Raw genomic sequence first — 26970 nt, forward strand, 5'->3', positions numbered from 1 at the left:
TCTGGCCTGGAGAATTCCACGGACTGTATTAGTCAACGGGGTCACAAAGAGTCGGACACATCTGAGTGACTGTCACGTCACTTTCAGCTCTTTGGTAGCTACAAATGGGGAGGATACAAAGACCTGTGGAGGCACTGTCCTCTCTCTGTCCTGTCTCTGGATGACATTTCAGCTTTGGCAAGGCTGGGCCTTCAAAAGCTGCAGTCTCTCATGCCTTTCTCACTAGATGATTTTGTTTGGGATGAGGCTAAGGAGATTTAGGGCAATGATTAACATTTTAATATTTCTACATGCAAGAGTTATGAACTGTTAGATTGCACAGTGCGAAGATATCAGGTAGGAGTCTAAAGTTGTTTACGGCTCTCGCTGCCCAAGTGTGGGGACTAATTTATAAGGACAGCTGGACCACAAGGGTTAACAGGTAACAGAGGCAGACAGCTTCCCCTCTTGTTCTTGTATAACTAGAACTTGTGCAGTTCCTCAGCACTCCCGAAGCTGACTTCTCCCATCCACCTGCTGCAGAGAGACCATTTGAGCCCTTGAGGATGATGGATATTTTTTCAGCTCTCAGATTTTAACAGACACACAACCTAAATTATGAATCAGAATGGGAAATCAAAGGGTGGAAAACAGTGCAATCAGTCAGAAAAGCCCTTTGGCATGGCAGCCCTTGTTTAGAGGATAAAGAGCTCCCTGGGAAGCGATTTACCTGAGAGCATCCACGTGAACAAGAACTCACCGACCCTTCACTGAGCTGCTTCACCTCACCCAGGTTTGGGGATTACAGTGAGAAGCGATTAAAAAATCACTGTTCTCTTTATTGACCCTGACAAACCAGTGCCATGCTCTAGACCTGCAGTTATCACCGTATGTACGCGTCTGTGACTCGGTTACCCTCTCTAGTCTCCATATTAGTAAGCTCAACTCCTGTTGACACTCTTCACCTATTTCATCTCCTTACTCAGCTGTCTTTTTAGGGGCCCTCAGAAGCTTATGTAAAAATATAATGGACAGCCTTGGGAATTCAATAGGAAAGATATGATGAGGTTATTCTGGCAGGCTCAGAAATTTTGGTCCCTGATAGTTGTTAAATTTGGACAGCAACTATTGGGAAGTAAATGCCCCATTAAGTTGGAAACAGAGATCTCAACATTTGCTAGACATGGATGGACATTAGCAGATTGATGAGGTTTAGCAGTGACGTTTTATGAATACATTTACAAAAGCATCAAAGGTCTAATTTCTTTGAGGGAGGTATAGTAAAGCTCTTAGCACATAGAATTGCTAGAATGACTGGCTTTTCTATAGAATTACTGGACTGATATAAAGGCACAACCCGAAGGGTGGAGAGACACCAGCACCTTAACAGAGTCCCCCACCATGCTGCTCCTCTGGGGGACCAGGGGCCTTTAGAGAGGGCTGGTTTCTTCACACAGAAGATGTGACTTCTTTGTAATCCTCAGAAATGTAATGTCTCTGCCAAACTTGGAAAGACTTCTTTCTAAATGGTGAAAGAAAAGACTAAAAATATCTTGACTGTTTTATCTGTCCTTTGGCTGCCTCAGAGTGAGTTTGACAAGTTCTCTAATGAGGAATCTTTCCTTGGAATGAGCATTGCCACCAAAAATTATCTCATGCTGTGGAATAATGCTTGTCACTTAGCTATGAACACACCCTCCACTACACTGAGCTCAGAGTTGGAGCCCAGAAAGTGCAAAAAACCACAAGTGGCTTAATGGCAACCTCATGTTTATCTCAAGTGCTGTTTTTGTTTTTTGTCTTGTTGGACATTTCAGGAACACAAAATGTTGATCAGACAAGTATCTGAACAGAGCAGGGGAAGCTCCAGCCATGGGCCCAAACTTTGCTGTAATCATTACTTCTAAAATATTCCAGAAGACTAGTATAAATCTGACCCCTGTGTTCTATAGTGACATCTGTCTCTTGAATTTACTGGGTTACTGGATCCACAGAAAGTCCAGGATTTCTCTCACTTCCACCATCCCCCCTTTTTTTGGCATCACATCTGCATGATATTGACTAGGATTCTTCTCAGATCTACTGAAAACATAAAAAATGTAGTCATCAGCTGGCAGATCTTCTCTTCCTGAATGTTTCCCCAAGTAGGTCGAGGCAAGACAGTTTGCTGGTGTTGCTTAGTCCTAGTTCCCTGGAAACTGTCACGTGTAGCTTTATGACAAAAGTCAGGGTTGGCAGTTTGGCTGTAATTTTAATGACTGATGTCCTAGAATTAGTTGGGGGCTTAGGGAATGTAAAGGCAAAGTCCCCATCCATCTCTAGATGAAAGCAGTGATCTAACTTGCAGTACAGACTAGATAATACCAATAAGAAAACAAGTGCCTAAAATCAATGACCAGCGCTGATCCAGTTTTAAATCTGGCTAGTCTTTTTTCATTCACTGTGCTTTTTCCAGCTCATGATAAAGGACAGAAAAGATTGTTTGCCCATCCGTATGAATCACTTGGGGAGTACTGATTTAGCAGTCTGTGCCATGGTAGAGGCGCAGGCATAGAAACACAGTCCTCAATAGATATAAGATTGGACACCACACATACTCAGCATGAGGACTTTTATTTTTAATACTATTCTACAGGAGAAGGAGTCTGAGTCCTCATTACATTCTCTGATACCCCTCCTACTCTAAGGCAGTCACTCCATTGCCCCCTTTTTAGGCGGCCTCATTAGCAGATCTGAAGTCTTGGGCCCATCTTCCTGGCAGGGGTTTTCTCTTGGTGGAGCTGACAAGAGGATCCATTCACTGATGACACTTTTATTAACTGCATTAGCTGACCAGATTCCCCGTGGAACTAATCTCCCTGTAGTCATATTTCTACCGAATGTTGATTACTTAAGCTTAATTCTTTATGTAATAAATCAGAGAGTAAATGCAGCTTTGGAACCTCTGATGACCATGTAACCCACGAAACATATTTCAGAATTTCCGCATGATTCGTCTTTATAGGCACTCGCTCTTGCCGGAAGCTGGAGTGACCACTGGTGCCTTCTGTGGCTTTGAATCAGAAGGGCTGCAGGGATGGTGGAGCAGGAGGCGTGGCAGCTTAGCACCTGCAGGTCTCACTTCTTCGGTTACAGGCAGGAACCAGACAGCTCCCTTTCTAAAGCAAAGAACCTAGCATGGCACCTTTCCAGCTCTCCTTTTTCCTTTGGCTGTTTTCCTTCTCATGACCTAATTAGCTGCCCATGTGGGCCAGAACCCAGACAAGGAAGCTGGGAAACAGGAAGGTGTTGAGGCGGGTCTGCACTGCCCCAGTATGAGAAGCCTTTGATTCTCAGCAAGTAGTCATTTCTCTTTTCTGAATCTGCTTGTAAAGTGTATGCATCCTAATTGAGAGAGTGAAGTGAGATGTTCCATGAATGGGGCTTAGCAAAAAGAAAGTACTGGCTGTCCATTCTCTGATAGCCCTCCTGCTTGAAGGCAGTCAGTTCATTGTCTGCCTGGCTAGGCGGCCTCATTAGCAGACCCAAAGTCTCTGGCTCATCGTCCTGGCATGAGTTTTCTCTTGGTGGATCTGACAAGAGGATCCATTCATTGATGACACTTCTATTGACTGTATTAGCTTAACAAATTCCCCATGGAACTAATTCCTGTCATCATTATTATAATTATTATTACTATGGGTTTTGAGGGTGTGTTTAGGACATTGCATAATTAGAAAAGGAAAAGTGCCTTTATTCCCCCTCTATTCTGTTATTGATAAGATTATGTCTCATGCATATAAAAGTTTCCATGTTATCACTCTTCTGGCTTTTAAGAAAATGATTTAAAAAAGCAAACCTTAGCATTTTCCCTCTTAAGTGGTTTTCTACTTTTGTTGGGTATCTCAGGGCTATTTTCTTCAAATGTGGGAAATGATCAGCTGCATATTTGGACAAAATGGACTTCAGGTTATGCTAAGTAGAGAGAAGAAATAACCGCAAAGACATGCACCTTAAGCAGTCTGTACCTTGCTGCACGGAGCAATCCAATAGGCTATGGCGAGAAAAGGGAGGCCTAGGGAGACTCCAAAGACAGCCAGGAATTTCACAGCGATAGACTGTTGACGTAAGCCTGAGAGATTTTCATACCACATGGTAAGCAATTGCTGTTGACAGTTAGGATGAGCAACGAACTGTAAAAACAAAACAAAAACAAAAAGAAAACGCAAACAGGAAAATGGCATCGGTAGCACTTGAACAGTATATGGCCTTTGAGTAGCTCAGGGCTGACAGGTTCTCCTGGGGTGGGGGTGGCCTGCGTGTTGGAGAGGGAGCAGCTGGGTCAGGTACCTACTGGGCCCCTCTGACTTGGGGATGCTGGGGCCTTTGTGCTGTGGCCAGAGCTCTCACAGGACTGGCTGCATCAGGGCTTGGCAAACCAAAGTCCCTGAGAAGTCTCAGGCACAGAAAACAATAGCCAGCTTCTGGGCAAATGCTTGTCTCCAATCCCAGGAGACTTATCTCTGGGCAGAATTCATATGGGAGTCAACATGTTGGAATGGGTGGGGCCTGCATGGGGTTTTAGAGTCAACGTGAGTTTGAATTTTGTTTCTATCATTTACTAGCCAGGTGGCCTTGGGCCAGCAACTTAACCTCTCTGAGCTTCAATATTGTCCTGTGCAAAACAGAGTCTGTCACTTTGTTCTGTAAGATTACATGAGATATTGTAGAAAAGTTGCTGTCTCATTTCCTGTGTTGTCTAATAAAAAGTCCTTGTATGTTTCCAGATGATACGTTAACCCTCCTCAGTGTTTCTCCCTGGATTTCGGTGGTGTTAGGCTTGGGTCCATGTTGCTTGTTGTGGCATGCGGGAGCACTGACACATTGTGTCCCTACACAGTGGCTTCTCCCTGCCGCCTCCCTTCTCTTGGAACTGCCTTGCCCTAATGGCCGGGTTACAAGATGGGACTTTTGTGGACATTGTGTATTGTGTTGATCTTACCCCTCTTGACAGATGTTGGACCAAGGGTAAAACCCAGACTTAAACTGGATCCATTGGGTTTTCTCATCTGTGTATTTGAGCCTGTGATCAAGAGAGGCAGTCTTTTTACTTACTGAGGAGTTAATGTGTGGCCTTGAGAAATCTGGGCAGCTATCTTCCACTGTGTGGACTAAGTAGCAAAACAAGCCAGTTAAAGAAGAATGAAGTTGTCTAGAAAGATGTTCCTACCCGCTCTGAGGCCCAGCTTCACTTTGCCCACATGGTCCACGAGACACCTGTAGATTCAAATATAGCATCTTCCTTTTTCTGCTTGTATCAGCAGGTTGACTTGAGTTGCTGCAACCAAATATCCTTTACCTACAAATATTTGGTGCTACTTGGCCATTTGTTCATTTGATTCTGTCTTGGCCAGTAGAAACTGGCAATAGGAAACATTTAAGTAACATTTATGGGAATAAAGTATACAGTTGAGAAAATCATGCTCCTTAACTTATTTCCTCCCTTTGACAAAGGTGAGCCAGTACTTGCTTTTGGCAGCCCTGCTCTTTGGCCCCATCAGAATAGCCATGTGCCATTAGAGCTGAGACCAGAGCAGATAGACTGAACATTTTTCAAAAAGAGTGACTTTTCAGTGGATCATAACGTCCCAATTTTTATCCCGTTTGCCTCACTGGGTATTAAGAGGGCATATACAGCAATTTCTGGGAAATGCAAAACATTCCCTTTTCATTATAAGAACAATAAAAATAGAGCTATTTAAAAAATTCTCAACGCAGATGGCAACCACTGCTTGTTTCCAGTTTCTGGGAACTCACAGTAGCGGCCAAATGATTTGTGAGGATGCTATCAAAGCTTTATTTGGCCCTGCAGCAGCCCCTGGTGATACTATTACTCAATCATTAGCTGCAAATGAGGCTTTTTGGGAGGTAGCATTATTAGATTCATTGCAACCGTTGTGGTTTTTCCCTTCAACAACCAGAGCAACAGATTCTCCTCAACCCAGGTAGGAACCCTCAGGTCATGCTATGGTTTCCTGTGCCCTTGCTGGATCACCACAAAGTGGAACAAACGACAGAACGTCCTACACGTGTTTTGGTAATTCTCAGAGCCTGGTCACAACACGGTCCCGTCACAGGTCGACTTGCGGACATGAGGGTCAGCTCTGTTTTCCAGCAGTTAACCTTCCCTGGGTGCTGACGCGGCCCTGCTCGGGAGTCGTGCACAGTGCCGTGAAGTAGCGGGGACCGCTTGGCTCACCCTGGCTCCCTGCACCGTGGCTGCTCTGGGAGGACCCTCGTCCTGACCCCCACCATGGGCCTCTCTGTCTTTATCTCGGGAGGGCCCTTCCATGCACTTTCTGCTGCCTCCTGCAGACAAATCAGCACAACAGATTGGGCAGCAGTGCACGAAGGGGAGAAATTCTGAGAGAGGACAAAGTGGGAACCATTCCCACTCGCCCTCACCTACTGCAGAGGAGGCCAGTGGACCCAATTTAAACAAGGGAGGCTTTCTTGAGACTCTGTTCTCCTCTGATTAGGCTTTTGTTAATTTCCACAGTGTCATTTCTTCCTCCATAATAAAGCAACCTAGCTCCAAACATGCTATTTATTTGTAGACAGACTTTATAACATAATGCTCCCAAAAAGCTGATGGTAGCTGATAGCCAAAGCCCAAATTGTTATTTGTCTTTACATGGGCACTTTTCTGTATTTGTAGCAGGACTTAGAAGACAACCTCATGACAAATAATTCAGTGTGTATCAGAGATTTTTTTCCCACTGTGCTTTTGAAGCACAGAGAAACGTTCCTAATCCAAGGGAGATGAGAGTAACATAAAGCACACTATCAAGACACAACAAACACCCTAAGCAGAAGAGCATTCAGCCAGGGAACAAAGGCAGGAGCAGGGGGAGAATTTTCAAAAGCAGCGTCAGAGAGAAACAGAGAAGAAAAGCCCACAGCTAGATACGATAGAATGGGAACTCAGAAAATCAGTGTAGTCTTGGCCAGCTTTCTTTGCCAGTTGGCCCACAAGAGGGTGGACTGATCAAAGGATGGATTGCCCAGGCCATTCCTGCCCCTCAACCATTCTGGATTGAGAGTATGCTACGCGGTTATGAAAGTTCTTCAAGGGAAGAACTGGTTTGACCACCTCAGCTTTCCCATCTATGTGATTCATACTCTTCCTCACAGGGAGTAATGACCTGGAGCCGAAAATATGTTTAGGTAGGCTTCTGTGGAGTGGAGCAGCCTGTCAAGAGAATATATGTCAGACTGTACCCACGACTGGGATGGGTTGTTTCAGAGAACTGGGCTGAGGTCGGGAGCTAAGTAATTAAACTGGAAAGAGAAATAGAGGGAAGCTCTGACACAGAATTCCCCGTACTGGTAAAGGAGACTGGGAAACAGGACCTGAAGGCCGGGAAGGGACTAGAATTCATGTTGCTTCCGGTTTTTGAGTCCATCTCAAGCCAGTTATTGTGGTGGCATGTTTGACCAGCCTTCATGTTTAGTATAATATTTATACCCAAAGCTAGTTTTCTGTAAATATCTCACCTAAACTTCCTATTCCTCCCAGCCCCTGGTGACTTTCTAGTGAGAATACAGTACTGGCATTGGGAACTCTTGGGCATATTGGCCAAATCCTGGCTCTTAATTTGCTTTCAGTTGATCCATTCATTGTTATTTTTCTTTCATAGCCTGAAGGAAGAGTATTCCCTTCACTCTTTTCCCTGCTTTATATTCATTTACAAGGAAATATCTGATATTTTAAGAATAAATAGTTAGTTGAAGACTATCAACATTCCTTAACTAACTATTGAGTGTTTTTCAGGCTGTTTCATGAAATGTTAACACCCTTGGGGCATGTATTCCTATTACAACAGACTTTCCTGATGGGGGTGTGTTTAAGTGTGTGGATTGGAGCAAGGCTGCCCGGGATCAAGTTCAGGTCCTGCCACACACTGACCACATGATCTTAGATCATTGACGCTTTCCATGTTTAGTTTCTTTTTTCTGTAAAATGAGGCTAATAATGAAGATTCAGTGAGTCAGTATTTATAAAGTGTTATACTTGGCAAATAGTAAGTGCTGTAGTGGTATTTAGTAAATAAAATCAAGCCCATGATTCTCCTTTCTGAAATTTCCCATTTTTTCCCCACCCTTCCTCCTCTTGTTTCTCTGTTCTCCTCCTCTCTGGCTGCGGTTCTACTCCACCCTCCTATTTTCATTCTGTTCTCCACATGGTTTCAGTGGAGTTTCTTAAAGTGTTGCTTTTGGAAAGGTTCAAGTAGCTTAGCAGATGAGTGAGGCCACTCCTTCTCTAGCCTATGCCTCCCTCCTCATCCTCCAATGAAAGCACAGTTTAGTTGATGCAGGCAATTAGCTGAAAATGAGCTGATCTCCACGAGGGCCTTCAGGATCACCGGCAGGTCTGTTCAGCTCCATGCTGACACTCCCCCCCCAACCATGGACTGCAGCATGCCAGGCCTCCCTGCCCCTCACCATCTCGCAAAGTTTGCCCAAGTTCATGTCCATTGCATCAGTGATGCCACCTTAAAGACTGTTAAATCTTGCATTTGCCTCTTTTAGGGGTAGGGGAAAAGGGCTACATTTGAGCCCAGAGGCTTTGAGGCTGTGTGATCTCCGTATCCATTAAACCCAGAGTTTTCTGACACTAGGTCTCATTTACAGAATAATGAGATGTGGCAATGCATGATTTGATAAGCTGAAGAATAACTTAGCTAGAGAAAAAAATTTATGAAATTCATTGTTGATAGAGAAAATGACTTTATTTTCTGCAGAAAAACCATCAAAGGCTGATGTCCAATGTGACTGTGATCAGGATTTTTCACTTAGCTCATCACTAGCCTTTCCTTATAGAAATCTTTTTACCCCCCTGCCCTGGAAACTGTCTACATAGGCAAAGAGAGACAGGTACTATACTAGTCAAGTGGCTTTTTTTAGTGTGGACAGTAAAATGGAATTAGAATAACTCTGTGTTGCCAGTGCCTATTTGAATCTTCTCATGGGAGTGGACATCTCATTGGACGGGGAAGCCTGGTGTGCTGCAGTCCATGGGGTTGCAAAGAGTCGGACAAGACTGAGCAACTGAACAACAACAAAGACAGTAGGAGTGGATCCAGTGGTGCTAATGTTCCTCTGTCCCATTTTTGTCTTGGCAAAGTTCTCAAGTCCTAGATTGAGGAGGGAAGAAGAGAAGTGGAAATGTCGGTTGTTGACTAGTTTAGCTTGTTGGCTCGTCTGTTCATTCAATCATTTCTGTACACTTCTGCCCACTGCCACCTCTTAACAGCTGCCATGTTCAGCAGTGGGAATAAGGAGCACTCGCAGTCCTTGTCCACAGGGAGCTCTTGGCTCTGTGACCCTGTGAGTGGAGTAGGGCTTAGCGGGAACACCACAACTTCCGAGTAGGCCTTCCGTGAGTAAGCAAACACGGAACGCTCATCCCATCAGTGTGCCTTCTCCTGGATTTCTCCCTTCTGTGAGACCTACTATCGAGAGTCCCATGTCCGTGGCACAGCTAGTTGCTTTGCCTACATAGATAACTTAACCTTCACTCTGTTCTCTGTGCAAGCAGTTAGCAGAGTGGTTACGTGCTCAAGCTCTGAGGTTGGACCATCCTGGTTCAAATCCAGATACGACACTTTCTAGTTGTGTGACCTTGAGCAAGCCCCTTCACTGCTTCTAGCTTCGTGGTTTGTGAGAGAGGAGAGTGTGTGTTGGGTACTCAGTACATGGCCTGGTGCTTTGGATTTAAGGTGGGCATTGGTGTTCCTGCTGTTCCTGCTACCCCTTTTGCTCCCCCTCCAGGGCCTTCAGTAGTTCTCTTTGCTCTTCCCTTTGCTGAGTTTACCCATCATCAGAGTTTTGAGTGACCATGGTGATTTTAGAGTTAAACATTCCTGAGGAAACTTAGTATGTTTGATTACAATAAAAAAGAAAGCAGAAGTTGTCATTGTTTTATTAAGTTTTAAACCATGGAGCATTCTAGTATGGAGTCAACACCATCACCATGTTCACTGAACCTATTTATTTAGCCACGCAGCTCTTGAATGGCCACTACAGGAGGATAATCTGTGATAGTTCTAAATGATGGTGGAGAGTGACAAGGAAAAGGTGTGGGGCTTGGAGCTTTGGGAAGGGAGCCTCAAAAGTAATACCTCTTTCAAGGAGCCTCTAAGCATGGGCACTATCAGTGGAAGGACTGATGCTGAAGCTGAAACTTCAATACTTTGGCCACCTGATGTGAAGAACTGACTCATTGGAAAAGACCTTGATGCTGGGAAAGATTGAAGGCAGGAGGAGAAGGATGATGACAGAGGATGAGATGGTTGGATGGCATCACTGACTCAATGGACATGAGTTTGAGCAAGCTCCAGGAGTTGCTGATGGACAGGGAAGCCTGGCGTGCTGCAGTGCATGGGGCTGCAAAGAGTCAGACACGACTGAGTGACTAAACTAAACTGAACTGAACTGAAGCTTGGGCACTAGACAGTAAAATGTTTTAAAATCACAGCTTGAGTGTTTTTACAGTTAATAATTGAGGACCTAGTATATGAAGGAACGTTGGTTATGTTATCTGTAATCTTCACAATAACCCTCCCAAAATGGATGTATTATCTATATCCTCATATACAAATGAGGATGTGTTATCAACCCCATCCTTCAGTTGAGGAAACTGAGGTGTGGTCAGTTCAGGTTGCCCACAGTTCAACAGCTGGAGAATGGTGTAGTCAGAGTTGTAACTCAGGTCTGTCTGATTCCAAAACCTTGGGGTCTTTTCATGTGTAAGCTCCCTCTGGAATTTTCTTGATTTGGTTGGCTTGGATTGTAGTCTTTCCTGGTCTTAGTTCTTTGTCACAAGTAAAACAATAAAAAGCAGACATGTACTGAGCACTCATAAGGATCAGGCCCTGTGCTGAGCACTTGTGAACATTCTCTCATTTAATTCAGTATGCCCATTATAAAGCTGACGGTGCTGTGACTATCAGATCTGACTCCAGTGTGAACATTTCTTAACCACCTTATGCTGCCTTTCTCAAGTGAAGTTTCCTGCATCTTTTCTGGGTCAAATCCCTGTCAGATTCTATCTGCCAAGCAGAAGGGCCTCTCTGTGAGCCTACAGATTTCATATGTGCTGAAGAAATGCTTATATAGTTTTCCAGCCAGAGTTCTGGGTGTCTCCTTTCACCCTGAGGCAGTGGGCTGCATCCTCTTGGAAAGGACGATTGACCTCTGACTCTCTTCTCTAGAGCAGTAGACGCTCTATGCTAATCCCCCACCCATTCCATTTGCATTGTTTGGGTTGGATGGAAGGATGGAAGGTTAGGGTTAGATGGAGGGCATTTGGGCTGAGGAGAAAGGAAGCAAGTGAAAGAGAAGGAAAAAGAAGAACAGAGCAAACGAAGGGAGAGTCAGAGAGTTAAAAACCTGACTTTCAGCTGCGGTTCCCTCTTCTCTTTTCCTTCCCATTTCCGGTCTCTGGCCAAACTCTGGCAAAGCTGTTGTCAGAGCCTTCCCAGAATCAACCATCTCTGAGCTCTGCTGAAGGTGTCTCTGCTTGCTGGAGTGCTTCCCTTCTCATCTCCACACAACCAGGTTTCGTCCAGCTCAGTAACCATCTCTTCCATGAGTTTGCCCTTCTCAAGTGAGAATCTCTTGTTCTCTCCTCTCAAGTAAGTCATGGTCTCTCTCTTTAATCATAGTTGATATGCCTGTATAATCCTCTCCTGGAGAGAAGGCCCCTTCTGGACTCTTCATGGCACTCACTGCTTCGGTGTTCAGGCAGTGTTATTTATGAGTGAGTGTGCAGCTAGAAGTTCAGGCTGCAAACCGGTGCCATGTGCAGGACCAGAGCGGCCTTCCTCACATGGTCCCTGTGGTGCAGCAGAGTCTAGCACCTCTGGCCATGTCACCACATCTGGAAGAGACACATGGGAACAAGAGGCTGGAAGTTTGCTTGCCCTCCAGGAGACACGATGAGTTGATGGATGACTGAGTTCACATCCCCACTGAAGTTATTTTCACTACAGAAGTTCCAGGAGATTGGAAGACAGTGATGAGAGCACTGTCAACAGCAACAAAACTTCATTCTCAAAGGTAACTGCACTATGAGTTTAAAGATCTTACCAGGAGAAAACTGGAGGAGGTGCCCAAGAACTGAGCCAAGGAGTCAGATGGGGATTGGAATCAGCTCAGGGGAGTTTTGCCTCTTTGTTTCATATGTGTTGTTTCTGCACACTGCCTCTGGCCCCTCACTTTTTGCAGCACTGTCTTCAAAATTCTCCATTTGCTAACCAAACAAGTGTGTTTTAAACACTCCGCTCACTGCTGGGAGATTCCCTTTGGATGCATGAACAGATGTCTCTCGCTCGATTCCAGCTTCCCCTACCTCCTCTTCCACTTGTGCACCTGCTAGCCCAGTCAGCCCTGGCATCCTTTTAGTCACGTCCACAGCTGAGGGTCCAGACAGGCAGCTGCTGATTGGATGATTTGAGAAGTTTGCAGGGCAGCAAGAGGAGACGGGTGCTTCTGAAGGCTCTTGGCCTCCTACTGAGATTTGATATCATACCTTCAGTTGAGCAGCTTTCTTGTTGTTTCCAGAGATAATTTCTCTGTTCCTGTTTGCCAGGGACAGCAGGACATGAAAAATTCTTCAACCTCAAATTAATCAGACCTTGAAATTTCCGGATCAATAGAGATTACTTACACAAATGCCCCAGGTTGGTAGGTTCTCAGGACAGTACCTTGACTTAGCCCCATCTCTCTTGCCAGGGAAAGAATGATTTTGGACTTTTCCCAGGATGAGCCAGTTCTTGAGTGCAAACACAGTGGCAGTGGGCCTTGGCTGGCCCTCCTGGAGATAAATGCTGACTGTGATTTTTCAGTGCTCCTGGGAGTACTCCCACAGCTCTGAGCCCAGAGGGTCCCGATGAGCTGACTTGGTTTCTAGTCTGGCTATGTTGTGGATTCAGTGAACTTCTAGCTGGCTCCAGATGCTGGCCTCTGCTCTTTCACAAGTGTTACAAAGAGGCCATTCTCCATACCTGGGCAGTGACTGTCTCCACCCCACTTACGGCTATGCTGTAGGCTAAAGAGAAATGGGAGCAGCTTCTAGCAAACCTTCTTAGATTATCTTCAACTACTCACATTCCTGAGCCCTCCCCTGAGCCAAACTGTCCTGCGTACTGTTCCCAGACATGGCCTATGTTGCCCTCCTGCCTGTTTCAAGGAGGTACATCTTGCTCCTCTGTGGTTCAGTTCCTAATTAACCTTCAACATCCAACCTTATCTTCACTTTTAAGTGCTTCCAAGTCCCTCAACCCCCTGAGATACCTTGGACTCCTGGGTCTTGTACAGCCCACTCAGGTGACAGTCATGGTCTTGGGTCAAGTTATGAATAGCGGGACTATTGTGTTTACATCTGAGCTCTTCTGCTATTTTAAGCTCTTTGAGGGAACCTGCCTTTGTATCCTCAGGAGTATACAGCCTTATGTTTTGCACATAGCCAGTACTCAGTAAACATATGTTGAATGATAAATTGTACTCTTCTGAAGCCTCTAAGATCTGCTACATCATTTTTTCTGACTCATAATCCTAGAATGATTTCTAAATATAACACATCCTTTCTTACTCAGGATCTGATGAACACTAAACTGTCTTCACATCTTTAGTAGAGGGCAGACAGGGAGAGGTGATGAAAACTAAACCAGCCTCGTACCTTCTTGTGCTGGAGAAGATTGAAATGAGAGGCTAAAATAGGGTGTGAGGATTCCCTTTTGGATTGAATGAGGATTGTTTAATTTCAGTGGTCTGCCATTACCACTGCAAACACATCAATCTGGCAAATATTTATATAATATAGTAATTTCTGTTATTATAAAGAATAGCTAATGTTTATTGATTATTTATTCTTTGTCAGACTCTTTGCTTAACAACTGCGATGTTATTTAACCCTCACATCAATTCCTTGAAATACACATTGTTATATCCCTATTTTAAATATGGCAGCATGAGACACAGGGAAATTAAGTAACTTGCCTATAAACACAAAGGTGATTATTGCAGAGTATGGACTTGAAGCCAAAGACAATTATCTTGTATTTCCTGTATCCTGTATTTCCTGTATCCTGTATTTCCTGTATCCTGTATTTCCACAAGGTAGATTTCAAACAGGCAGACATGCCAAAGCATGAGGATCCACAGTAATTTCTCCAAGCTTACAGAGGCCAGGGGACCTCACAATTCAAGTTGTCAAAACTCTCATCTCTCTGTGCTTCTGCCTGTGGGATAGCAGAGTCCCAGTAGAGATGAAAAAATCAGTCATACGCAAATGGGAAAGGCTTGAAGCCAGTTTCCTCGACAACTTCATCTTGTTAAAAGGAGCGAGTCATTGTGCTAAAGAACTCCTGGGCTCGCTCTCCTGCATGCAGACAAGAGCAGCAGCAACTGATTCAGCTGTGGCTCAGCTGCCTGGTTACCACTCTGCAAGGACAGGTTAATGTGGAGGTCACCCAAGTCCACATTTACAGCCTTGAAATGTAAAGACTCCAGCCAAAAACTTGCTTTGGACCTAGAAGGTCCTTCTAGAATCTTTGTCCTCTTGCCAAATCTTACCTGATGATGACACTTCACTAGGAAAAGCTGTAGTTTCAGATAATTCTTTGAGCCTGGGATCTTCATAATATTCCCAAGTTGGATCCATTACTCTTGTCCCTTAGTGCAAGGTCAGAGTGTACACAGGCTCTGAAGTCAGCCTGCCTGGCTGCCAGTCTTGGTTTTACCACTGATTATTGAAGACAGGGTAGATTCAGTTTTCAGACCTCAGTTTTTCCATTTATAAGCATGACTAACTCAAAGCAGTTTTCAAGGCTTCAGAAAATACAGTCCTGTGTTTTGGTTCAGTGGTTTAATGGCAACCCACTCCAGTATTCTTGCCTGGAGAATTCCATGAACAGTGGAGCCTGGTGGGCTGCAGTCCATGGGATTGCAAAGAGTCAGACATGACTGAGCGACTAACATACACAATACTGTTTTTTTGTTATTGGTGTTGGTATAATATTGTATTTCTGTAATAAAAGTCAGACATGTAAATCATTATAATCTTAAGCCCTGTCTGAAGAGTTCTGTCTTGCATTAAAGTTTTTAATAAATCAAAAGTATGCTCACTTACAGAGTTTTCCGCTCTATATTTTTTAATGGTTCTTAATGAGAGAAATAAGTTCGATTGTCTGTAAAAACAAAGTTTTCTTGCAAGAATAATTCTACCTTCAGTTCAGAGATTTTATCAAATAGGAGAACATACATCCAAAGGTGGTGGTGGTTGTTCAGTCACTCAGTCGTGCCTGACTCTTTGTGACCTCATGGACTGCAGCACGCCAGGCTTCCCTGTCCTTCACTATCTCCCAGAGTTTGCTCAGACTCATGTCCATTGAGTTGATGATGCCATCCAACCATCTCATGTAGTCCCCTTTTCCTCCTGACCTCAATCTTTCCCAGCATCAAGGTCTTTTCCAGTGAGTCAGCTCTTCTCATCAGGTGGCCAAAGAATTGGAGCTTCAGCTTCAGAATCAATCTTTCCAATGAGTATTCAGGGCTGATTTTCTTTAGTATTGGCTGGCTTTTTATCTTTGCAGTCCAAGGGACTCTCAAGAGTCTTCTCTAATACTACAGTTTGAAAGCATCAATTCTTTGGTGCTCAGCCTTCTTTATGGTCCAACTCTCGTATCTGTATATGACTACTGGAAAAACCATAGCTTTGACTATATGGACCTTTGTAGGGAAAGTGATGTCTCTTTTTTAATATGCTGTCTAGGTTTGTCATAGTTTTCTTTCTAAGGAGCAAATGTATTTTTAATTTCATGGCTGCAGTCACCGTCGCTAGTGATTTTGGAGCCCAAGAAAATAAAGTTTGTCACTGTTTCCATTGTTTCCCCATTTATTTTCCCTGAAGTGATGGAACCAGATGCCATGATCTTAGTTTTTTGAATGTTGAGTTTTAAGGTCAGCTTTTTCACTCTCCTCTTTCATCTTCAAGAAGCTGTTTAGTTCCTCTTTGCCTTTAGAGTGGTGTCATCTGCATATCTGAGGTTATTGATCTTTTTCCCGGAAATCTTGATTCCAGGAGAAATATCATCCAAAGGTATTGATAGTGATATAGGAAATCAACATTTATATTTAACTAAGCAGAAGAAGGCAAATATAGACTAGATTGCTTTCTTGAAATATAAAACACAGCTTTCAGCCAATAAAAAATTATAGTCCTAGGTTGATGGAGCTAGTAGTAAGTGGTAAGGTGAAGTGATCCTACATTCTTCAAGAAGATTTTCTTCTCCAATTATCAAAAGTATTAGGTCAGTTGCAGATGAAGGAATCAGAGGGAGATGTCTTGAGTTTATCTGTAACTTTTTGGTCTGATTTCCAAATTTCCAGGATTCTCTTGCAGAGAAATATACATATAATTCTGCAGTGATTTATTTGATACACTTTACTTTTTAAAGTCACACTTCGCGTTTTACTCTTATGTAATTATTTAAAAATAAGCATTCAAAGTTAATTTCTCTTCTACAAATATATTGCTGATATATGTGTAACATGTATTTTGTCCATATATTTGTTTTACTTGATACTTTTATTTGTATGTAATTTTATATTTGAAACATACTTAGGATTTTGTCACTTTTTTAAATTTGAAATTTTGAATTCTTGACACTTACAGAACGTTTGGGTTACCAGTATTTTGATGATAATGAGAAATGCTGAAATAATGACATAGCCATTGGTTCAAGAATTAGAAATAGCATGTTTGTAACCCCTATGTTCCAGATCTTGGCAGCTGGTGAGTGCAAACCTAGCTGCAATAGTAAGCGTGCTTGCATCGTCCCACCAAACAGATAGTAAGTGCTGACTAATCTATGCATTTTCAGACACGGAGAACACAACAGTGAGCGGTATGGTCAAGGCCTTCGCCTTTGGGGAACTTGTTAATTCCCATTTCTTTAGCTACAGCTCAATCTGTAGCCCTTTCAAGCTAGATGGCAGGGATTTTTTTTTTTTTTTTATGATCACCTCTTCCTATGTATTTCTGTTGGATTCAAGTATTCTACACAAGTCACACTACCTGTCACTAAATGTGTTCTGAACTATCCCTCGGTGACTGGTCCAGTGCACAGGCACCGCGGCCCTGGGCCTCTGGAGCCTGCTCTGGCTGCCCCACCCGCAGCTCTCTGGGCTCTTGTTCTGCTCGCATGGACACCTCCTGGCTGGTCCATGCCTCTGAAGAGTGAGTCTGTCCTTCTGTTCTCTGCTGTGCTCTCAGGGGCTGACTTTCTCCTGTAGTTCTACTGCTGGGCTCCCATGGGGTGGTGGGTGCTAAATTCTTGGGACCTGGGATGTCTCCTTCTCATGTGAGGCATCTGCTTTCTCGGCAGAGAAAGATCTCCATCTTTTGACCTCAGAAATGGCTGTCTCTTTTCATCTTTTCTAAGGTCAGCACTCCAACAGAGCCTTTGAAAAATGATACCTGAGGTGCAGTAACGCCTTCCATTCTGTAGTTTCTCCTTCTCGGTGTTCAGGCCTGCATGACTCTGCTTCTGATGACTCTTACGTGGAGGATTCTTTCATTCATTTGTGTTTATGCTTAGTCATGTCCAACTCTTTGTGACCCCATGGACTGTAGCCTGCCAGGCTCCTCCATCCATAGAATTCACCAGGCAAGAATAATTGAGTGGGTTGCCATTTCCTTCTCCAGGGGATCTTCCCCATCCAGGGGTTGAACCTGGATCTTCTGTGTCTCCTGCATTGCAGTCAGAGTCTACCCACTGAGCCATTCAGAAAGAAGTGGAGGATTACTTGTTATATTTCTTTTCATCTCCATTTGACTTTGTGAATTAGCCTTCTGAAAGCTGGATGGAGAGAGGTGTTAAATCCTGAGCCAGTACTCTTTGCTCCCTACACACAGTTCATCTTGGCTTTTGGGGAGGCCAGGGGAGATCCAAGGACCACCATCTGCTGAGCCCTGATCTCCTGCTTATCCCTCACATTCAGTCTTGCCCAGACTTCTCCCTTCTAGGAAGTTTTCTTTCAGACTTTCCTTAAAAATTTCCTTCTACTCTTCCACCTTCTAGCACCAACCTGACTAACAAAGTTAAACCCTGTGTAGACATTCTTCAGGTTCTTTTTCATATGGTTCTGGGCCCTATGCAAACAATAGGGTGTGTCTATTATGAGCACCCCCTCTCCAACAACCACCATAATTTTTCCCATCTAGAGCACACATTAAACTTTTAAAGGGTGTCTCCTAATCTCATGTGTCATACTGCTTATTTCTACCCTCTGATACTTGAAAGGACATTCATACATAGACGAAGAGCCTGGCACATACCTTTGCTAGATAATTAGTCAATGTTGGTTTCTTTTCTCTTGGTCTCTGCTGTCACCCAAGACTTCCAGCCTTGCTGCTTTCACTTTGCTCAAAAATGTGAATATTCATCACACCCCAAACACTGGGAAACACGCAGCATTTATTTCTGGCAGAAGCACAGTCTGGTTAGGCAGGTGATTGCTGGCTCTCTGTTCTTAGATGTCACTGATTCAGTTATCAGTGCAAAGGTTCCCTTAGTGAGAGGAATGAATATTCAGCAACAAATACACAGGTCCCCTCGACACATGTGCTTGGTATTTGAAGAGGCAGTGGTCTCCTTTGTCATTCAGGGGCTCATGATACATATAGAAAATTTCTTGATGGGTTGAGTTAATTTTGATCACACTGGTTTTTATCACCCTCTGACAAATAAAATCTCTCTTTAACTATGTTCATATTCTTCAGAAATGGAAACTGAATCTCATAAATTATCATGATCTATTTAAGGTTATATCTGTGTATACATAAATTTATGTTCATCCATTCATCCATCCTTTCATTCATCCAGAAAATACCTACTGAGCCAGATACCAGGAACACACAGTTTGCAAATAATGTCTATCAATGTTGTTCTCATGACTCTCAATGTCTACATTGGGAAACAGGTTAGCAGGAAATTCAGTGTAGTTCAATCAGTGCCATGACAGGGTTAACCCTTAATGCTGTGAAATAGCAGAGAAGAGGCACCCAACCCAGGAGGGGATGTGGAAGGATAATGAAAAAAGGCTTTCTGGAGGAGTGATTCTTCAGCTGAGCCATGAAGGCCATAACCAGGCCACTGAGAGGGTCAGGAAGGGCATGCTGAGGAGAAGTAGCAGCAAAGAGATTGGGCTTGAGGTTTAGATAGATCTTGATTTAGAGCTCAACTCTACCTCTGAACTGAATCTGTTTCATATGTAAATGGAGATGACAGTATTAATGGTTTAAACTGAATGAATGTATTCAAAACACTTGACATGGTGAAGGGAACAGATTAAGCACTTAACAAAATATTGCTGTTGTTGTTATTATTATTAGTGATGCCTTAGTGCCTGGTGTGTCAGGAGAGGTGTAGGCATCTCAGGGTAAATGGACCATTGGGGCGTGATGGGAAATGGGTGCTCCTGAAGGGGTCTTGCATCATACTAAGATGGAAACTGAAAATGACTTGGAAAAGCAGAGTACTTTGGGAGCTAGAGAGAGTTGTAATAGACTTTCACTATTAGATATTTGGGCCAGGTGCCTATAGTGTAGATTGTATGTACACACACACTTGCCCCCACTTCCGCCTGTGCTGTCCTCTCATTTACCAAAGAGCAAAAACAACATCATTTAAATTACATCATCGGACAGTCTCAGAAGGCTCCGGGGCACCTGATTCATGGAACCTGCCCAGTAGACAATGATAATTTATTGCAGTGTCCAGGATTCATTTTGCAACCTCTTCAAATGTTAATGATCAATAATGTAATTATGATGGGGAAAGTTCCTGGGCCAGTTGTGGGTTTAATTTAATTTACAAAGCCATCTGGAGCTATGCAGGAGACTTTTTACATTTTTTCCATGCCAGATTTGAATAACTTTGAGTCACTGTAATGTCAAATGTATAGCCAAGACACTAGCCCTAAGCTCTGAGGGTCTAGAAAGGGAGCCCAGAGACTTGGGTAAAAGGATAGGAAGGGACTGAGTGGTAAGCAGAGGAAAGTCTCTGGTCAGGGCAGTTACAGAAAACTTTGGTGTGTTTCAGGAAGAATGAGACTGCCAGTGGGCTGGATCACAGTGAACCAAGAGGAGAGAGGCAGGATGTGAAGTAGGCAAGAACAGATTATCAGAAGTCCGATAGACATGGAAAGAAATGTGATGTCTTTCTAAGCAGAGTGGGCACCACTGATCTGGCCTCTTGTTCAGCTGAGGGAAGCTCAGTTCTGAGCAGAAATCCATCTTTTTGAGCCAAATAATGCCCCTTCCTTGCTCTTGGGGAGATGGTAGAGGAGAGGTTACAGAATCCACCATCATTCTCGAACACTCTATCTCATCCCCAGGTCACTGAGCTGTTGGACAAGAGCTCCCTCCTTGGTCCTCACTCTTCTCTGCCTTGATGCTCATCCTACACTCCCGTTCTCACTCTTCTCTGCCATGATGCTTATCCTACACTCCCATCCTTCTCTGAGGAAGAAGCATCCCATCTAATCTCAGCTGGCTCCCACCTCTGTTCTTGATCTTCCCCATGGCTCCCTGACCATCTGAAGCCTGGCTCCTGAACCCTACTGAAATGGTTGTCTCAGAATTTCTTTTGATTGTCAGACCCACGAGTCTCTTCTATGTCTTCCTTCCCGCTGATGGTTCTATAACCCAGGTGCTGCCTGCTGAACCTTCTCTCTTAACCCCCTCTGTACCACTGGGTACCACTGACTAACCTGCTTGGGAGAGGAGCCTGTCTTGTTTTGTTGGCTAAAGGCTTATCACAGGAGAATGAGTGGTGGTTTGCCTTCTACCTTCTGTGGATATGGCCAGCAAGGCTCTGGAAGAGCCAAGTAGTCCTGGCTCAGGAGGAAGTTCACAGTTTCTTGGGGCTTTAGGAATGGTTCTGAAGCTCCTATCCTGACCTTTTTCTCAGAACAAGGCCCAGTGAAGCAGAGGGGAGGGTACCTGGTGGTGAAGAAATATTTCCTGAGTCCAGGAGAGGAAAGTGGGCTTTGGGAATTTTCTGTGGGGTGTAGATATCAGAGTCTGCATGAACTGTCTGCACTGGAGGCAGAAGGACCCCCAAATAGGGACTACCAGAGTGCTATGCGTACTGACCCAGGCCAAGGGGCTTCTTTATGGGAGTTCAGGAGAGGGTTCTGGCGCCATTCTGGCCTAGCAATCTTGCTTTACTGGAACCTCCATGAAGGCAGAGATTCTTGTATGTTTTGTTTTTATTATTGTATTCCCAGTACTGGCTATAGCATCCAGGATACAATGCTCAAAAAACAAAGTATTGAATGAATAAGATTGAGTCACAGCTTGTGGATAGATGGAGATGGTCAGTGGGCGTTAGGTGTTTCAGGGGTGTCCACACAAAGAAGGGCACAGGCCAAGAGCCCTCTTTGGGTATACAGGTGCGTCTTCAGGACTGTGATGTGACATAGGGGAAGATGCCCTGGACTGACTGAGGCAGGATCTCCTGGCAACCTGGGAAGGAGATGTGTGTGCATGCTCAGTTGCTAAGTTGGGTCCGACTCTTTGTGACCCCACGGACTGTAGCCCACCAGGCTCCTCTGTTCATGGCATTTCCCAGGAGAGAATACTGGAGTGGGTTGCCATTTCCTTCCCCAGGGGATCTTCCCAATGCAGGGATTGAACACCAGTCTCCTGCATCTCTTTCATTGGTAGGGGGATTCTTTACCACTGAGCCACCTGGGAAGCCCTGGTAGGAGACACTGGCTTAGATTTGACATGTTTTAGAAAAATTTAAAAATGATAAAAGCCAATATTTATTGAGCATTTATGATGTACCAAACATTTAAAAATGATTAATATTCACAGTAATCCTATGACATAGATATAATGATTAACTTTCTTTTTTTTTTCAAATGAGGAAACAGGCATGAGAGAGGCTAAGTGACTTGTCTAAGATCACACAGCCGGGACGTGATGCGCTCAGGCACTCTCACTCCAGAGCTTCATCTGTACCAAGTAGCAGTTAAGATGAGAGAGTCATGAAGCAAATTCATACTAGTTATACGTGCTTCTTTACTAGTTACATGCTTAACATTGTTTATACATACATGTATAATATGTAACATTTTAATAATATAATAAAATAATAATTCTGTCAGAACAGATTATAGTTAGATAACTTTTTTTCTAGTAATCATATATAACAACTTGGAGTGAGTTGTGCCTTGCCTGCTAACCACGTAATATGCAGCCAGTTCCTCACTACTAGTACCTGCTATAGATCAGAGTAACTCCTGAAAGATAACATTTGTAATGTGCTAGTGGCCCACATTTATCTGATGCTTATTATGTACTGGAAATTTGTAAGCAAGTATTATTACTGTGCTTTACAGATGAAGGAAAAACAAGCTTAAGTGATTTGCCCAGGCTCACCCCAGCTGTCTCACGCCACAGCTCATGACTCTAACTGCTACCCCACACAAAATATTTTTTCCATGTCATGTGGAAAGGTCTGGTTTTCAGTGCTTTATCTGAAAGGGAGTAAGTTATTTCAGGAAGAAGTCTTTAACAACCATGTAACATATCCTTTAGGATACAGGTGTACTGTTTATGAGTATACAAGTATAATAGAACATTACACATGTGTATATGTATGGGTCTCCCACCCTCATGTCAATTTTCTCTGGGCAGTAGTCTATTATCAGCTAAAGACCTATAACTAGTGCTAATGGATTTGGTTGTTGGAACTTTGTTTTTATAAATCCTCCCTAATGGGTCCTAATTTTACTAAATTTCAGCCTGATGGTCACTAAAAGCAGCTTCTGAATGAGTAAACATTAAAAAATTTCCTTTTTGTCCATTGAATGAGGGTCCTTCCTCAGAAAATTAAGTGTTATTGTGCATCCCCTGAAAATAATCTGAGGAAACTGGATAGGAGGGGGTAGCTGAGGATCTGGAAAGAGGGTGAGTATCCCTGAAGAGCTTGGCCACATTAGCTTATATAGCCAGACCCCTCCTCCAGTGTCTCGTGCTGCTCTGCCTTCATGCACATGGCATGTGGACTTGAGCAAGGGTGTCCAGTTCTTTGGGTTTACTGTCTCCCTTGTCTTCCTCTTTGGGGAACCCACTCACAGCCTCCTAGGCCAAGAGAGCTGGTCTTAGTCCTGCGGGTCCCAGCACACTGTGGTAGTTAAGAGCACAGGCTTTGGGACCAGGGGTGTAAGTTGAACTCCCTGCCTGCTGCTTACCAGTTGCCTAATTTTCAGTGACTTATTATCCCTCTCTGGGCCTTGTTTCCTTCGTCATTAAAATACGAAAAAGATGACTGAGACTGCTATGAGGATGCAGCATGCAAATGGTGAGTGGGAACAGGACCGGCACTCAATGTGAGAGAGCGTCTCTAAGCTGTTCTACGTGCCTTCTTTCTGAGTATCTTCTCTCCTTGCCTTCTGGATCCTGGTTCTTCTTTCCTTGTCCTCTGCCCAGTCTTCCCTCCATCCATGTTGGCTCTGAGCTATTCCATCCTTCTGCAGAGTCCTCCAAGCTCCTGAATAGCCTCCAGTTCCATCCCTCACCTAAATGAAGTCTCTGTTAGGGCAACTTAGAATCTGAGTAAAGCAATTTATCCTTTGGTAGGCCAGCCTCCCACAGAAGCTTCTAGGCTGAGCTTGTGCCATGGATTACAAAGTCCTGTTTTTTACCTCCAAAGTAACTGTTGTACAGATTCTGTCTTTATAGATCATAGCTACTGCCTCGTTATATTTAGGCCCTCATCACCTCCCCTGGAGCCCCTGGACTCCTCCAGAAGCATCTTAGCTAGTCCTTGTTCTCATATACACATCATCGTGCTACTCGAACTGTCTTATGGAAGCAAGACTACCTACAGTCCTGACATACCATTGACTTGGCCACAAATGTGTAAAAAGTTCTATATTGCACAGGAGCCATCCACATCAATGCGGAAAAGCTCAAGGGTTCAGTATGGAAATACTAAAGGATATTGGTGGTGTGGTGTAATGAGTGCACAGGGGGAATTCACATAGAAAATGCTCATCTGCCTAGTGACCAGAAGAATGAATTTTAAAATTTGCATAAGATAGTACTTTACATCTCTTAGAGGAAAAATCCTAATGATACTTAATGCTTGCAAAGTGTTGATGAAGCCAGTTTAGCTGTAGAATATTGTTGGCATTGAAAAATGGTGTAGCCCTCCGGGAAAATAATTTTGCAGTGTGGTTTCACAAATATCTGTGACACAATAGCCTCACTGTCAGAAACCCAGTTTTCAGAAATAACAGAAAAGAAGGAAAGAAAGTGATATATATGGAGATGATAGTAAAATATAAATATATAAAAAGTGAATGTTTACCAATAGGGAAGATTGAAACAATGATATATCAATCTTGTGCTGACATAAACATAATAATTAAATAAAAAATAGAAAAATATTTATTTTCTAATGCTAGGTAAATTCAATCACAAGATTATTTACCCTATAGCTATAAGTATGTAAATACATGCCTACTCTGGGAAAGAATGGGAAAGATGTAAACAAATAAAAGCAATTGATATATGGGGCATGTAACTGTAGACTTTTCTTTTCCTTTTAAATATTCTTCTTATTGTTAAAATGCTATTTGTATAATAAGTAAAATTGTGAAGGTAAACTGTGAAGACAACTCGAAGATCCCCTTCCCATTACAGAATGAAGCACGACTTCTTCACAGCCCATCAGAGGTGGCCCTGCTTCCCCAGTGGGTTGTACTTCCTTCCACTCCTAACTTCCCCCTGCCGCCCAGCCCCCGCTTCGGTCCCCTCTACCACAGCCTCTCTTCCCGTGTGCCCTTACCCGACCACCTCTGATTCTGCAGACATTATCACAGCTTTGTCCTCTGCCCCACTGTTTTCTCCATCTGGAATCCCTCTGACACACCTTCCAAGGTCTGACTAAGCATCTACCTCCTCTGCCTCTGTGAGGATTTCCCACAACACTTTTGGCCTGAATGAATCTTTGCTTTTCTCATTAGACAAAGGACTGGAGTCAGAAGTGTGGAGCCCTTGAGGATGTAAGCTTCTGATGACAGGGACTGGGGTCTTGGCTTTTTAATGTCTACAGATTTAGCTGATAATAGGTGTCACATGATTATTCCCTCCTTCAGGCTCACAAGTCTGCCTTGTGAGTTCAGGAAGAGCTAACACCTTACCAGAGAGGGAGCAAGCAAAGCAGTCAGATGATGATATATCGGGTGGTTTTATTATGGAATACTAAGTATAAAAAGATTAATTGATTTGTAATTTCTTCAGGATGCAGCTTGCTGGCCAAATTACTACTAACTGTATTAATCAAACAATGGTATTTTGTATTTAAATGACCTTTCTTTCTTTTCATCCTTAAATAAAATAAGGCCATTAATCATGCTGTTGAGTTGCCGTGGACTCTGTGCCCATAGTTGTAGGAGTTTAGGAATGAAACAAATAATGCCTAATGTATAACAGGTCATCATGGGCTCATTTCCTGTTCATCTCATTTTATTTCTCAAGAGAATCCTGAGAATTTCCTACACAGCTTTTAGGAATGTATCTCACCTTAAACATGGGGTTTTGCTATATTTGAGAAAACTAAAAACTGGAGGAAAACTCAGTCAATCACTTATTCAGTAAATATTTTTGAGAATATTCTACCTGCCTGGGTTTGCTCCAGGCTAGGAATACAGTGGAGAGCTGCCACCATCGAGCTCACCATGGTGAGGGAAATAGACAGTAAACAAGTAAACAAATGACAAATGATATTTACTCTAAGAGCGGGCATGGAGCTGGAGAGTGACTGATGAGAGGAGGACTCACACGGCAGCACGCCTGTAGTGCTCTTCAGGGAGGCTTCCCTGAGACCATACCTCAGCCTGGCTGCTCCTGCCATGGACTCCTGCCTTTCATTGCAGGCTTCTCACTCACTTGCACAGGGACCCTTGTCTCCACCTCTGCTTCTGGAAGTGATGCCTGTTAGACTCACAGCTCCCTGGAGGCAGGGACTGTGCCTTTCTTGTTCACTTTTAGATGGAAGATTTAAGTGGGGACTGATGAGATCTATTTTAGAAAGTTCTCTGACTGTTGCTTCTGTGTGTTGGTGAGGAGAAGGGGAGGGTGAGGGCAGAGGCAGGTGGTCAGCTGAGGCTGCTGTAGTAATCCAGACAAGATAGGACTAAGGCTTGGAGTATATAAATCAAAGCATCTCTATTAAGCAAAGATTTTTATTCACAGTTATACTCACAAAACCCCCTTCCATCAAGAAATTTGCAAGTGACCTTAGGCAGATGAATGTTAATAAAAGAGTAATGCATTATGGTACATAATGGGAGGAATATATAACAGATCAAATGCTCATTAAGACTCTGAATCCATATATGAGCATTTAGTACAGAAATGATGAGACAGAAATGTGTAGTTGGTCTTTAGCTTGATTACTCGAGTTAGTTACAGGTCCTTGGAGGAGGGGGGGGCAATGACTAATTTCTAAGATCTATTAGACTCTGGGATAAAAGTGACAGTTTGAAAATGGCTTTTGTCCTTTCCACAAGACAAGCTGGTTAGTAAATGGATCTGGTTTGCATCTATTTCTTGGAGGCAGTGGGGATTTATATTCCTTCCTTGAGTGCTCCTCAAATTCCTCTCTTCTTGTTAGCCCCTAAATCAGAATGTAATAAATAATCAGCTTCTGAATACCTTCACAGATGCAGTTCATGATGGGTATAAGGAAAGGCACACAAGCTATGGTTACATGGCACCGAGAAGAAGAAAAATGCTTAACAGGATTATCCTTTCATGCAAATATTTATACATTCAAAGAGCTGAACAAAAGGCAGCAAAATAGCCAAAAAGACAGTAGTTTCTTGTCTGGTTGTGTGGACTTGGAGGAACTGAAATCTCTT

General features: G+C 43.5%; 1 protein-coding gene across 1 annotated transcript in view; it reads right to left on the bottom strand.

Moving 5' to 3' along the window:
• The window catches only part of TRPC7 (transient receptor potential cation channel subfamily C member 7), a 140562-nt gene that overhangs the window by 58735 nt on the left and 54857 nt on the right, over positions 1-26970 (bottom strand). The window contains exon 4 of the mRNA XM_061151351.1: positions 3987-4151. Within this exon, the coding sequence (XP_061007334.1) occupies positions 3987-4151 (165 nt within the window). The remainder of the gene's footprint in view (positions 1-3986; positions 4152-26970) is intronic.

This window comes from Dama dama, chromosome 9 (assembly GCF_033118175.1).
Source record: "Dama dama isolate Ldn47 chromosome 9, ASM3311817v1, whole genome shotgun sequence".
NCBI lineage: Eukaryota > Metazoa > Chordata > Mammalia > Artiodactyla > Cervidae > Dama > Dama dama.